We start from the raw sequence: 14,098 nt of genomic DNA, 5'->3' as shown, positions 1-14,098 counted from the left end.
TGGAGGAGGAGTTCTGGTCTGACGTGCTCCGGAGAGTGAACGCCTCCACCTTGTGCACAAGGTTGATGCTGATACAGCTGAAGGTGATATATAGAGCCCACCTCGAGGGCGAGGATGAGCCGATTCTTTGAAGGGGTGGAAGATGTGTGTGAATGTTGCGGGGGGCGGGGGTGCAAATCACGTTCCTATGTTATGGTCCTGTCCAAAGCTGGAGGATTACTGGAAGGAGATTTTTAGGGTAATCTCTAAAGTGGTGCACGTGAAACTGGACCCGAGCTCTCGGGAGGCCATATTCAGCCAGGGTTGGAAACTGGTGCGGAGGCAGGTGTTGTAGCCTTCGCCTCGTTGATCAACCGAAGGCAGATCCTGATGGGATGGCGAGCAACCTCTATACCCTGTGCACTGGCGTGGCGGGGGACCTGCTGGAATTCTTGACTCTTGAGAAGGTTAAGTTTGAACTGAGGGGGAGGATGGAGGGGTTCTACAATTCATGGGCATTATTCATTATGCACTTTCAAGAACTGGATATCATCAAATATTAGTTGGGGGACTGTGTGTGTTAATGGTGACTATGGGTGATTCCTGATTCCTTTTTGTCATTTGTTTATGTTAACATGCGGGCTAATGTTTGGGATTTGGTGGGAGGATAGGATCGTTGTTAATGATATGGGGATTGACATTAGATTCGTTACTGATTATTGTTAAGTGTTGGTGGGTGCAAATTTGGGGAAAAATGTGAAAAAGGAGGAGAATAAAAATATTTATATTAAAGAAAAAATTGGGACTGCTTCATTTCTGGGCTTCGCCCCGTCAAGACCGCACTTAGTCCCATTTCCTGCACTAACGACCTCTGGCTGCCAGTGCAGGAAGAGAGATCATGGCACAATTTAAAAATGGCAGCCCTATCTGTAGACCCCCTCCCACCCCAGCCTTGGACCTCCCCAACACCCCAATAAGGGGGCCATCGAGCTCCCTGCACCCCACCTCATAAGGGCCCTCCCAGGCCCGATCGCTGTGCATGGGCATGATGCTGCCTGGACAGCTTGGCACTGCCTGCTTGGCACACAAAGTGCCATGGTGGTACCCACGTGGCACTGCCAAGGTGCCAGGTTGGCAATGTATGATGCCCAGGTGACATCAGGGGTGTCAGGCTATCACCCTGATCAGAGCTTTAGTACCTAGGGGACCCCGATTGCCTGGGTTACCACCCCAGCCCGCCAAATGCTGCTATGCCTGGTCCACGTTTGTTGTAACCAGTGCGAAATGGCGCCTGCTCAGGCTCTTTGAGACGAGACAGTTAGATCCTGGGCTCTGGATAGATCTGGCGTAGATATATTCTAGTGAGAATAACTGCTCACTTGAACATGCAAACCTGGGACCCGACCTAAGTGGGAGGGATCCAGATCGCAATGCCTTGCGAGATCCCGTGAGAGGCCTCGCGAGATTTACCGGCCTCTCACGTCACAAGTCTGGCGCAGTGAGCCCGATAGATCGTGCCCTTTAGCTCTGTGGTTGTCTCTACGCATGCTGCCAGACTAGCTGAGTTTTTCCAGCACTTTGTTTTTATTTCAGACTTCCAGCATCTGCAGTATATTTGCTTTAATTGTGTAAGTGCAAGTTGCTTCATAAAGATCAGAAAAGTTCCAACTGTAGATTTGATTTTTTTTAAAATTCCAATTAAGGGGAATTTTAGCGTGGCCAATCCGCCTACCCTACACATCTTTGAGGTTATGGGGGTGAGACCCACACAGACACGGGGAGACTGTGCAAACTCCACATGGACAGTGACCCGGGGCCAGGCTCCAGCCCAGGTCCTCGCCACCCTGAGGCAGCAGTGCTCACCACTGCGCCACTGTGCCGCCCCGATTTGTGATTTCTAGTGGTCCTACTCAATGTTTTTTGGGGTGCGCCAATTTTCCGTGATTTGCCCATTACAAATATGGAGTAGAAAATAGGTAACAATTCGTATTGCAGCACATACAAGCTCTAGAGTCTTTATGAAGTGTAATATGACCAAATTGTGGCATATGCCAAATGCATCATAAAGATAATGATTGTAAGGTATATTAAAAAAGCAGAATCCCCTTTTTTCACCTTTTTATACAGCCTGGGTTCAGTTGCTCTAAATTAACTTGCACATATTTTGATTTCTTGCAGGTCGGCTTGCTAGACCTGGAGCTAAATCGACTGACAAAGGCTTTATTTTTAGCTCTAGTTGTGCTTTCGGTGGTTATGGTAGCTTTACAGGGATTCGTGGGCCCTTGGTATCGTTACCTGTTCCGCTTCATCCTATTATTTTCCTATATCATCCCAATCAGGTAAGACTATTTTTTTTAAAACACTGCCCTAAAGCCACAGAAAGCGAAAGTTGAAATTCATACCTGGTTCTAATTGAGAAGGAAACTGATCTTTATCATGAAACTGTAGGAGCAGAAGCAGAAATATGTGGTGATCCCAGAGGGATCATACTGCTGTGAACAACTCTTCTACAAGCTCTGTCCCTTACTGTTCATTTATTGTTGCGGTTTTAATTTCACTACTAACAAGTGACACAAAGTAGTCGTTGAAATAATAACTGGTGTGCAATGCATTGTGAAGAAAAATTGTAATTCCATAATGGTTCAAATGTTAAATCCTGTTCTCCTATTCATCACCATTTGCTTACTTCAATAGTCCGTGTATACTTGTCACCTGTTTTAATATCTTTTTTAAATCAATTTAAATTTTTGCTATGTGCTTCTGACTTGCTCCCATTTCTAATAGCTTGGTTGTGAGTGGAATTGCATTAAACATTTGGCTTAATCTTGTTTTAATTTGTTTATTATCATAAGTATAAAAATGCACTGACGGTTTACTGTATTCGCAAATTGAAAATGCTAACCTTGACCTTCCTAACAATTGTTGACCTTCCTAACAATGTTGCACTTGGGACTTAAGACAAAGCTAAAATAAGTTGGAAGTGTTAACTTCTCTTTTTCCTGTTTGCGCAGTTTACGGGTAAACCTAGACATGGGGAAAGCAGCCTATGGTTGGATGATCATGAAAGATGATAATATTCCAGGCACGGTGGTTCGGACAAGCACGATACCAGAAGAACTGGGGCGTTTAGTTTATTTATTAACAGATAAGACAGGTAATGCTGGTGTCACCTTCTGAGCTTGCGACACGTTTCTGATATTCTGTAACTTTGGATTTGCACTGCTCTCAAAATGCTGTGTGGCATTTTGAAATTTAAACGTGGTGAAAGAGCTAATAATCTGGTGTTGTAGACAAATTGAAATACGCACAAAAAGCAAGTTGTCAGGTCTCAGAAATTTTGGTTAAAGGAATTTTTAAATGGCTCTCAAACTCCTTTTTGAGGCAAATTTATCAAAATCTGAACTATTTTTATTAATTGGAGGCAGCATGTATGTAATTGGAAATATTAGATGGTGAAGGTTTTTCTTTTTAGCTGCCTTGTGACTATTTTAAAAACACTTGTGAACAGCCAAATGTTTTTAAGGTGTTTAAAAAGTTGTCTTAAAGTGTACATATTGTTCTTCATTCAAACCAGCATTAACTACTGCAAATAAAAATCTTACTGCTTTTTTAATCACCAGTATTTAGTGTAGATTACTATGATTATAGTCCTGTGTACCTTTTTATTCAACAGCTGTGTAAAAGTAAACTGCCTCTCAAGGCATTCTTCGAAAAAACCCATAAAAGCATTTGTGGATGCAACCTTATGAAACCCAAGATTGCATCCCCCTCTCTCATTACTGTCTCACCTGCCTGCCGGGGACCTAACCTCACCAACGCCCTGTCCTCCTGTCCATTGCTACACCCTTGCGACTCTGCCAACAGATCGGCAATCACTGTCCGGTGCACGGATTTGCCTCCAGAATGTCTTCACTCCCAAACAAGGAACCTGCCATTCACAAGATTGTATAGGTCGAGTGTCCATTATCCAAAATCCTCAGGGCCAATCACGTTTCGGATTTTAGATAATTATGGTTTTTGGATACCACATATAGGACTAAGCCTACTTGCATTAGTACAGCCTAAGCCTAGGCTAGCTATAGTCTAAAGTAAATAAAATATCGAGAGAACTATCACTGAATAATAAATACAGGGTACCTGTAATTAATTCTCACCCGTGGCGCCATCTGCAATTTGATTGTAGCAGTGGGTTCAGCGTGTTGGCAAGGTCTGTGGCGAGTGCAGACGAAGAACTAGACTTCCCGCAATAAAAGGTGGCGAGGTCCGAGTCGGCTTGGATTGGATTTGTTTATTGGCACGTGTACCAAGGTACAGTGAAAAGTATTTTTCTGCGAGCAGCTCAACAGATCATTAAGTACATGAGATGAAAAGGAAATAAAAGAAAATACATAATAGGGCAACACAAGGTACACAATGTAACTACATAAGCATTGGCATCGGGTGAAGCATACAGGGATGTAGTGTTAACGAGGTCAGCCCATAAGAGGGTCGTTTAGGAGTCTGGTAACAGTGGGGAAGAAGCTGTTTTTGAGTCTTGTTGTGTGTGTTCTCAGACTTGTGTATCTCCTGCCCGTTGGAAGAGTGAGTAAGCCAGGTGGGAGGGGTCTTTGATTATGCTGCCCACTTTCCCCAGGCAGCGGGAGATGTAGATGGAGTCAATGGATGGGAGGCAGGTTCGTGTGATGGACTGGGCGGTGTTCACGACTCTCTGAAGTTTGAGGTCTTGTCCCAAGCAGTTGCCATAACCGGCTGTGATGCAGCCCGATAGGATGCTTTCTATGGTGCATCTGTAAAAGTTGGTAAGAGTTAATGTGGACATGCCGGATTTCCTTAATTTCCTGAGGAAGTATAGGCGCTGTTGTGCTTTCTTGGTGGTAGTATCGACGTGGGTGGACCAGGACAGATTATTGGAGATGTGCACCCCTAGGAATTTGAAACTGCTAACCATCTCCACCTCGGCCCTGTTGATGCTGATAGGGGTGTGTACGATACTTTGCTTTCTGAAGTCAATGACCAGCTCTTTAGTTTTGCTGGCATTGAGGGACAGGTTGTTGTCGCCGCACCACTCCACTAGGTTCTCTATCTCCCTCCTGTATTCTGACTGATCGTTATTCGCGATTGGGTCAGGGACTTCCTGTGCTGAACAAAAAAAGGTACGGTTTTATGATATGTTTTTTTTTTGATTTTTGGATAAAGGATACTCTACCTGTAGTGCCTGGTTATACTTTCCACCACCACCTCACTTAATCACAAATGAGTCTTGCTGCCTGCACCTTCTCTTTCAAGCACTTCATTTGTTCTAGCCCTCTTGCCTCTCCTTTAAAGCCTTTGTTACCTAGTCCCATCGCCTAAATTTCACCCCTTTTCCTCTTGCGCCTCTCTACTGTGGTTTCCATCATTTACAAGGCCCCCCTGATCACTTCCTTGCATTGACCATAAGATATAGGAGCAGAATTAGGCCCATCGAGCCTGCTTTGCCGTTCGATCATGGCTGATGTGTTCCTCATCCTCATTCTCCTGCCTTCTCCCCAGAACCCCTTATTAATCAAGAACAATAGATTTTTGCTTGAGGTTCTGTTACCCACAGGGTTACGGACCAAGAGCTGGAAGGTGGAATTAGACAGAATGAAGGAATTAGACAGCATCAAGTCCCACTTCTTCACCACCCCATACCTGAGGATCTCTGTTGGCCTTTGATCTCCAATGGCTCAAATTTGAAATTCTCAATCCCCATGTTTAAATCTCAGACAGAATGATTCTTTCTTGGAGCATAAGAACTAGGAGCAGGAGTAGGCAATTTAGCCTCTTGACCCTCCCACTCGCAACAATATGCCCTTGGGTGTCTATTAACTCAGCTGCACTCTGTCCTCCACTTTTGATGTCCTGGAAAATCTTACACCATCATTCATCCTGGTTGTTCCATTGTATACTGTAAATTTTTGCTCCAGATCTGAGGAGATAAAATTCCATAGGGCCTTATCCATCTTTCGCCAAGACTACCCACTACTCCAGCACCATTCTGGAGAGCAAACATGAACCCTGCTTCTTATCTCCAAGACCAACCAAGTAACATCTCTCGGCCCTCCTGATAACTTGCAGGATAACTGGATTCCTCTCCTCGAGTACTGTTCCCCTTCCTTTTCAAATCCACTGTTGCCAGCCCTTCCTCGTGACCTGCCCTCCCATCCCCTCATGGCAAATGAGGACCCCAATTCCAACCTTATTTTCTTTTCCAAGTTGCTGAACAAGTTGTCACTTCCCAAACCTAGTGCAGATTCTTCTGGGATGTGGGTGCTGATGAGGGTTAAGTTTAGTATCTGTCCCACAGATGCAGACGGTGCTAAAGGGATTATGCACCATAGCCACAGTTACAATCCATGTTCTTTGTGACATCTCTTGCAGTTGTTTTAATACCTCTAACCAGATTTCCGACCCTACTGTAACATCAAAATGGCTCTCATCAAATTTGTAAATATATACTCTGACTGCCACTATGATACATTATCACCCTTTGCCAACTTGGCAACTTTTGACAAGGTCATCTACCATCTTCCTCCGAACTATCTCCTCTATTGTTACATCTCTGTGTGACACCCTTGACTTGGTTCCATTTCTCTGCATCTAGCCAAAGCTAGAATATCTATGGTCGTGATTTGTCTTTGCATCCCAATGCCATGACGTTTGGAATCTCTCAAGGACCGATTCTTGGCACCTTGATCTGCATATAGAGCCTTGTCACCACCATCTGTAAATAAGGGCATTGGCTCCCGTATGTATACAAACACCCATGTGCCACCTCTCTTGACTTCCCCACTGACTCTGTGTTGTCATCCAATTATGATGAGCTGCACTTTCCTTTACCCAATGTTTAGCTTCAAACTAAACCACAAATTCCGTCCTTTCCCCAGCCATTGTCTGGAATTCAACCAGTCTGTTTGAAACCTCGGCATGCAGTTCAATCCAAGGCTTACATCCTGGCCACACATCACCTTGTATCATAAAGACTTCCTCCTCCCATCTGTACCACTACCTCAGCAGTACTGTTGAAACTATAATTCCAGCCTTTGCTCCTTTAAGACTGGATTGCTCCAATGCTCTCATTAAAGTTGATCTCATCCGAAACTCTGGTATCTGTATCCTATCTCGCATCAAGTCCCACTTGTTCACCGCCCCATACCTGAGGATCTCTGTTGGCTTTTGATCCCCAATGGCTGAAATTTGAAATTCTCAATCCTCATGTTTAAATCTCTTTATGGTCTCGCCAATCTTTATAACTGCCCCAAATACTGTGACTCCTCTCAACTCTGCATTTTTCTGACTCTGACCTAATGGGAATGCTGAAATATGGCAGTCGTGCCTTCAACCTACATCCCTCTTGTATTACCTTTCTAGAACCTCTTGATCTCTCTCCTCTTTTCAGACCCATCTGTTCAACCAAGCTTTTACCCTATTAATCGTTCTTACTTTGGCTCAGTATCCATTTTTTAATTACCCTTTTCTGCCAAGCTTTGGGTGCTTTTCTGCATTAAAGATGCTGCATTAAGGAAAGTTGTATTTGTGATTTGGTAACGTCTCCTATGCAGTAAATCCAAACAATTTTTTAACAGTTGTTCCTTTGAAGAACATAGAACATTACAGTGCAGTACAGGCCCGTCGGCCCTCGATGTTGCGCCGACCTGTGAAACCCCTCTAAAGCCCATCTACACTATTCCCATAGAACATTACAGAAGAAATGTTGTTTATTTTGAACTGTAACTATTTCCGATTTAATGTTTTAATTTTCCTGAAGAATATTGGTCGGCCAAACATCATGACACATTTGGGACATAATTACAGATTTTCAGAGCAGCTTTTATTTCCTACTGGCCATTTCATTGTCATTACATCATTTACGAGTTGGTCAAGATTATTTAAGCGGGGGGGGGGGGGGGGAAGTCTGGGAACTTTGGTTTGAATTCCACGCAACGTTGCCAGTTCCACCTTGTTCATTGACCAAAATATGTGTTGGTTCGAGCCAACACCTGTTAAATGTCATTTTGCATTGTGTTTTTCTTCGGCTGCAGAAACCGAAATCACCGTCAGTAGCTGAACAGAATTTAAGTTGTTGGGTCTGAGGAACGTTGCAGTCTATCTTAATTGCAAGGTAGTCCTTTGTATGACTGCAAATTGGGTTTGTGCTTCATCAGTAAGCATTCTGACAAGAAGCGTCCATCACTTTGGCTTGCTCATTTACCATGACAGAATAGAAAATGAAGTGTCCCAATAATTACATTATAGTTTCCTTATTGTAGGACAAGAAAGCAATGTGGTATAATTAGGTTTGATTGGAGAGCATGTTTCCGGTAAGATCTGAAATTAATGACGTTGCTATAGTGACACATCTGCGACCACCAGTGCGTGAAACATAAAGTAATTCATTTGACAAGAGAAGACATCTGTTAACTGCGAGGATGCAGAGCATATTGACACTGACCTGAAATACTAGACGTTTTGTGATAAATGAATAAATGGTGCTGAAACAGGAGGGCAGATAATTTGTACTTAATCTGCAAGTAGAGCTTTAATCTTCCCACTGCTTGCTTTTGATAATGCTATTGTTTAAGAACAATGCAGTAAAGACCTCATAACTTCAAAATGGTAACTGTGGATGAACCCTAACGATGCAATAAATTAATCCCGGTGTCAATGGAATTTATCACTATTGTATTATGAAGTCATTAATGGTGCAAACAGCTGGAACAACTTTTTGATAAATAGATATTGTGAACAATAATTATAACTTGGCATACTGCAAATTGCCATTTTTTTTACAGGTGTCAGCACCAAAATGTGCTTCATGTACATCATTTAAGTATTTTTTCTCTTAATAAATAACTAACATCAAGGGAATTCTAATGAAAAGGCTAAACTACATATTGGTGTAGTGATCAGTTAAGTGATTCATTGACTTGATGTTCAATGCTGTATTTACGTTGCTTTCAGCCAAATGATTAATATACTTTCAGTTTGCTGAATGGAACTGGTGCATATGAAAATGCTACAGGAAAAGACCAGCTGGTCCATTCAGCCTGTCCATAGAGTTGTGATGCCTTTATGCAGCAAGATACAGACCACCCTACCCAGGATTACAGGATAAACATTTTGTATGATTGATTATCAACCATAACATTTTGTGTGGTGTGCACAGCATTAATATCATTAATGAAATTGATCTTGAGCCACCCTTTAGTTTTAAACTTGTAATAGTTTTTCCTTTGCTTAAAATTTAGCTGATTTATACTGTAATGACGTGCAAAGTACATGATTTCAATTACTGTTTTAAAGATAAAACCCTCTTGAGCACTTGCCTGATATTAATTTGTTCATTTGTGGAGTAACATCAACAATGCAACCAGGAAATGATGTGGTGTACTTGTTGAGCCCTCGTATACCAAAATTTCTTCAGAAAAAGGGTTTCTAAGAAATATTATTCTGCAATATTGCCTAGTAGCAGTTTTCTACTGGATTGAGAAGCAAACTTTACAGTGTAAATGGTTAGTACAATAAACATTGTGAATTAGAATTTTTAATTCATTGTTTCAAGTGCTGATGAGTATTCAGCGTTGGCTTTGTAGTGAATAACATTTTCTTAAACAGTTGGTCTATTTTTAGTCTACTCCAAGAACACTGGGAAAGCTCTTCTGATCAGGTGGTACCATGGAATCAGTTTGGACCTTGGCTTGACAACTTCATACAGTCGATCCCTCTAGATTTGATGGCAATGTGGAGACGTCGGTGTTGGTCTGGGGTTGGTACAGTAAGAAGTCTTACAACGCCAGGTGAGTCACTCACAGGAGGAAGAGGCTGCACTCCAAAAGCTCGTGATTCCAAACAAACCTGTTGGACTTTAACCTGGTGTTGTAAGACTTCTTACGATGGCAATGCTGACCTAAATTATGTGCTGTTGTCTTGAATTTGGCTTGAAGCAATGACTCGGGTGACATTGCTATCTATCTATTGCTTTCTATCAGAGTGGGAGTGTGAAACCGACCTATAGAATTACTGGGAGGGGAAGGGGAATTTTTGAAAATAAATTACGGCATTGGGAAGCTGTGGTACTTATTTTTAGCGCATTTCTCCTGTCCGTCATAGTTCAGTTTCATCTTGCTGCGTTTAGCAAATTCTTGTCTCTTCAAACTTTCAAGGACCTGCTTCTAATTTTAGCCCATGACAGCTAGTCAGCTGTTATTTAATTAGCCATCTATCACGTGGCCTTTGAAGACGGGGTGGTGGAGATTGTTTACAAGTGATTTTGGTGACCAAAGTTGAAATAGTGATGATACATTTCCTCAAGGAAAGAGAATTAATGTCAGAGATTTTAAAACCAGGGTCCATAAAGAGCAAATTTGGTAACCACTTTTATGATTGGCAGAATTATAGAATTGCTACAGGTAAAAGGTGGCCATTTCACGTATCATGCCTGCACTAGCTCTACGAATGAGTAATCCTACCATATCCCTGTAACCCATTCTTCCTTATTGGATAACAGTCTGATTCCCTTTTGAATTCTTCAATTGAATCTGCCTCCACCACAACCTCGGACAATGCATTCCAAGACTTAACCACTCGCTGTGAAAAAACTTTTCCTCCTCCTCACTTTTTTTGTTTCTTTTGCCAATCACTTCAAAGCTGTGCCCTCTCGTTCTCTATCCTTTCACGAGTGGGGATAGTTTCTCCCTCTCTCTTCTGTCCTGACCCCTCGTGATTTTGAATACCGCCTTTCAAATCCCCTCTCAGCCATCTTTGTCACCAAGGAAAACCATCTATCTTCAGAACTGAAATTCCTCATCAATGATTCCTCATCAGTGGAACCTTTTCTTGCAAATGTTTTCTGCACTTTCTCTAATGCCTTCACGTCTTTCCTGAAATGTGGCTCCAGAACTGGATACACTGCTCCAGTTGAGGCTGAACCAGTGTTCTTTACAAGTTTCCCATAACCACCTTTCTCTTATACTCTATACTTCTATTAATAAGGTTGAGGATACTCTATGCTTTTATGAATTGTTCTCCAACTTCAATGCACATATGCACCAGGTCCCTCTTACACCCCTTTTGGAGTTGTGCCCTTTGTTTTATATCGTCCCTCTGTGTTCTTTGTGTCAGTGAGTCACATCACATTTCTCTGCATTGAACTTCATCGGCCACCTTTCTGCCCATTCCACCAACATGCCTATGTCTTTTTGAAATTGAACACTATACTCTTCATGGTTCTCAATGCTTTTAAGTTTTGTATCATGCGCAAATTTTGAAATTGTGCTCTATGCACAATGGTCTCGGTTATTAATATGCATCAGGAAAAGCAAGGGACTTCACTACAAACCTTCCTCCAACCCAAAAAGCACCCATTAACCACTACTCTGTCACTCGGCCAATTCCATATCCATGTTGCTACCATCGCTTGTACTCCATGAGCTATAATTCTGCTCACAAGTCGTTGTGTGGCACTGTCAATTCCATTTTGAAAGTCCATGTGCGCCACACCAGCAGCATTACCCTCAGCAACTCTCTGTTCCCTTTAAAAAAAACTCTTAATTCAATTCAATGTTTACTTAAGAAACCCTTGCCAGTTTTCTTTACTTAACCCACATCAGTCCATGTAGCTATTCACTTTGTCCCAAATTATTGTTTCCAAAAGTTTCCCCAAAGTGGAGTTGAACTGACTGGTCGATAGTTGCTGGGCTTACCTTTACACCCTTATTTTGAACAAGTGTAAAATTTTAACAATTCTCCAATCCTCTGGCACCGTCCCTGAGTCTAAGGAAGACTGAAAAGTTTTGTCCGTGCCTCTGCAATTTCTGCTGTCACTTTCTTCAGTATCTTCTGGATGTATCTCATCCAGTCCTGGTGCCTTATCAACTTTAAAATACAGATAGCCTATCCAATGCCTACTCCTTAGCAATTTTAAGCCCTTCAATTGGCTGAATTACCTCCTCGCAGCATCTCCCTTGGTAAAGACAGATGCAAAGTATTAATTCAATACCTCTGCTATGCCCTTTTTCCTCCAAGCATAAATTTCCTTTTTGGTGCCTAATAGGCCCCACTCCTCCTCGTATCACTGTTCTACTGTTTATATGCCCATAGAAGACTTTGGGATTCCCTTTTGTGTTAGATGCCAGTCTCTGTCCATATTCCCTCATGGCTTCTCTTATTTTATTTTTCAACTCCTCTTTGAACCTTCTATATTCAGCCTGGTTCTGAGCTATATTTTCTACCTGACATCTGTCACAAGCACACATTTTCTTCTTTATGTTAATTTTTATCTCTTTTGTCATCCAGGGGTCTCTGGATTTGTTTGCCCTACTTTTCCCCATTAAGGGAGTGCACCTTGATTGTTAGAACTATCTCTTCTTTGGAGGTAGCCCATTGTTCCGCTACCATTTTTTCCTGCCAACCTTTGACTCCAATTTATTTGACCCAGATCCGTTCTTACCCCTTTGAAGTTTGTTTTTCCGGAATTAACTGTTGTTAGACTGGATGGTTTTTTGTTCTTTTCCACAGCCAGCCTGAAATATTGTGATACGAGGATCACTGTCCCCCTAAATGTTCTCTGCCGAGACTTGATTCACTTGGCCACTTCATTCCCAAGGATCAGGTCTGGCAGTGCGTCATTCCTCTGGCTGGATACATAGAAAAGTTCCCTGAATGCAATCTAGGAATTCTTGCCCCCCTTTACCCTTTATGCCACTGCTGATCCAGTCTAAGTTCACGGAATTAAAGCTCCGCATTGTAAGTATTCTATAACTTTTGCACCTATCTATAATTTTCTTGTAAATTTGTTCCTCTACATCCTTCCCACTAGTTGGTGTCCTACCACCTGAGCCGTGTAATTGTATATTGTTTTTGTTCCTTAGCTCTAGCCAAATAGATTCTGTCCTTCACTTTTCTCGGGGACACTCTTTCTACAGCACTGCAATGCTCTCCTTTATCAATGTCGCCACCCACCCCCCTTTTTATTCTTTTCCGATCTTTCGTGAACACTGTGTGACCAGGAATGTTTACCACCCAGTCCTGAAATTACTTTGAGTCAGGTTTTTGTTACACGCACTAAAACATATTCCCACATGGCAATCTGCTCCTGCAGCACTCCATCTTATTTGCTGCAATTGGTGCATTCTCAGACATGCACTGTAACCCTGATTTAGACTTTGTTTCTTTATCCCTTACTCTAACCCAACTATTAACTTACTATTCCTTATTCTAGTGCTATCTATCACTCCCAGTATCCTGTGCACCATATTATTCCTCAGTGATATTATCTCTGTGTTCCCACACCCCTGCCAGATTCCTAATAGCACTAGCAAAATGCCCAGCAAGAAAGCCGGTCCCAGCTTATTTCGGTGCAACCCATCGGGCCTGTCCAGGTCCTACCTCCCCAGAACCGCTCCTCATGCCCCAAGAATCTAAAGCCCTCCCTCCTCCATCATCATTCCAACCTCGCAATCATCTGCTTTGTTCTCCTATTCCTATACTCACATGGACTGAAAGTGGGAGTAATCCATAAATTACTACCTTTTGTGACCGTGCTTGCTAATTTCTGACCTAGCTCCCTAAATTCTGCCTGCATGACCAAATCCCTCTTTCTGCATATGCTGTTTGTGACAATGTAGACCACGACTGCTGGCTGTTCACTCTTCTTCCTCCCCTGGCACCAGGAGAAAACGCATCCTCCTGGATTCACGTCTGCAGCTGCATGAATGCCTATCTATTCCCCTAACAAATCACCTTTCGATATTGCTCTTCTAGTCTTTCTTGTAACCCTCCGCCCCGACAGCTAAGCCTCCCATGATGCAATGGACATGGTTCTGTCTACATTTCCAGATGAGCCATCACTCCTCTATTTTGAACTGAATACTGGTTAAAAACTGGCATGCACCTAGGTGCTGATGTGGTCTCTGTCTCTGTCGCTCTGCTCTGCTCTCTTCTCTCTCTGTTCCTCTCTCTGCTCGCTCTGCTCTCTTCTCTCTCTCTGCTCTCTTCTCTCTTCTCTCTGCTCTCTGCTCTCTGCTCTCCTCTCTCTCTCTGCTCTCTCCTCTCCTCTCTCTCTCTGCTCTCTTCTCTTCTCTCTCTCTCTCTCTTCTCT

General features: G+C 42.7%; 1 protein-coding gene across 1 annotated transcript in view; it reads left to right on the top strand.

Annotated features, from left to right (window-relative positions):
- Positions 1–14,098, top strand: part of atp9b (ATPase phospholipid transporting 9B) — a 340,330-nt gene that overhangs the window by 252,770 nt on the left and 73,462 nt on the right. Inside the window, exons 12-13 of the mRNA XM_038810251.1 lie at positions 2,158–2,318; positions 2,991–3,133. Of these exons, the coding sequence (XP_038666179.1) occupies positions 2,158–2,318; positions 2,991–3,133 (304 nt within the window). The remainder of the gene's footprint in view (positions 1–2,157; positions 2,319–2,990; positions 3,134–14,098) is intronic.

This window comes from Scyliorhinus canicula, chromosome 10 (assembly GCF_902713615.1).
Source record: "Scyliorhinus canicula chromosome 10, sScyCan1.1, whole genome shotgun sequence".
NCBI lineage: Eukaryota > Metazoa > Chordata > Chondrichthyes > Carcharhiniformes > Scyliorhinidae > Scyliorhinus > Scyliorhinus canicula.
Note: the sequence above shows the minus strand (reverse complement) of the source record. Positions and strands in the feature narration are given on the sequence as shown.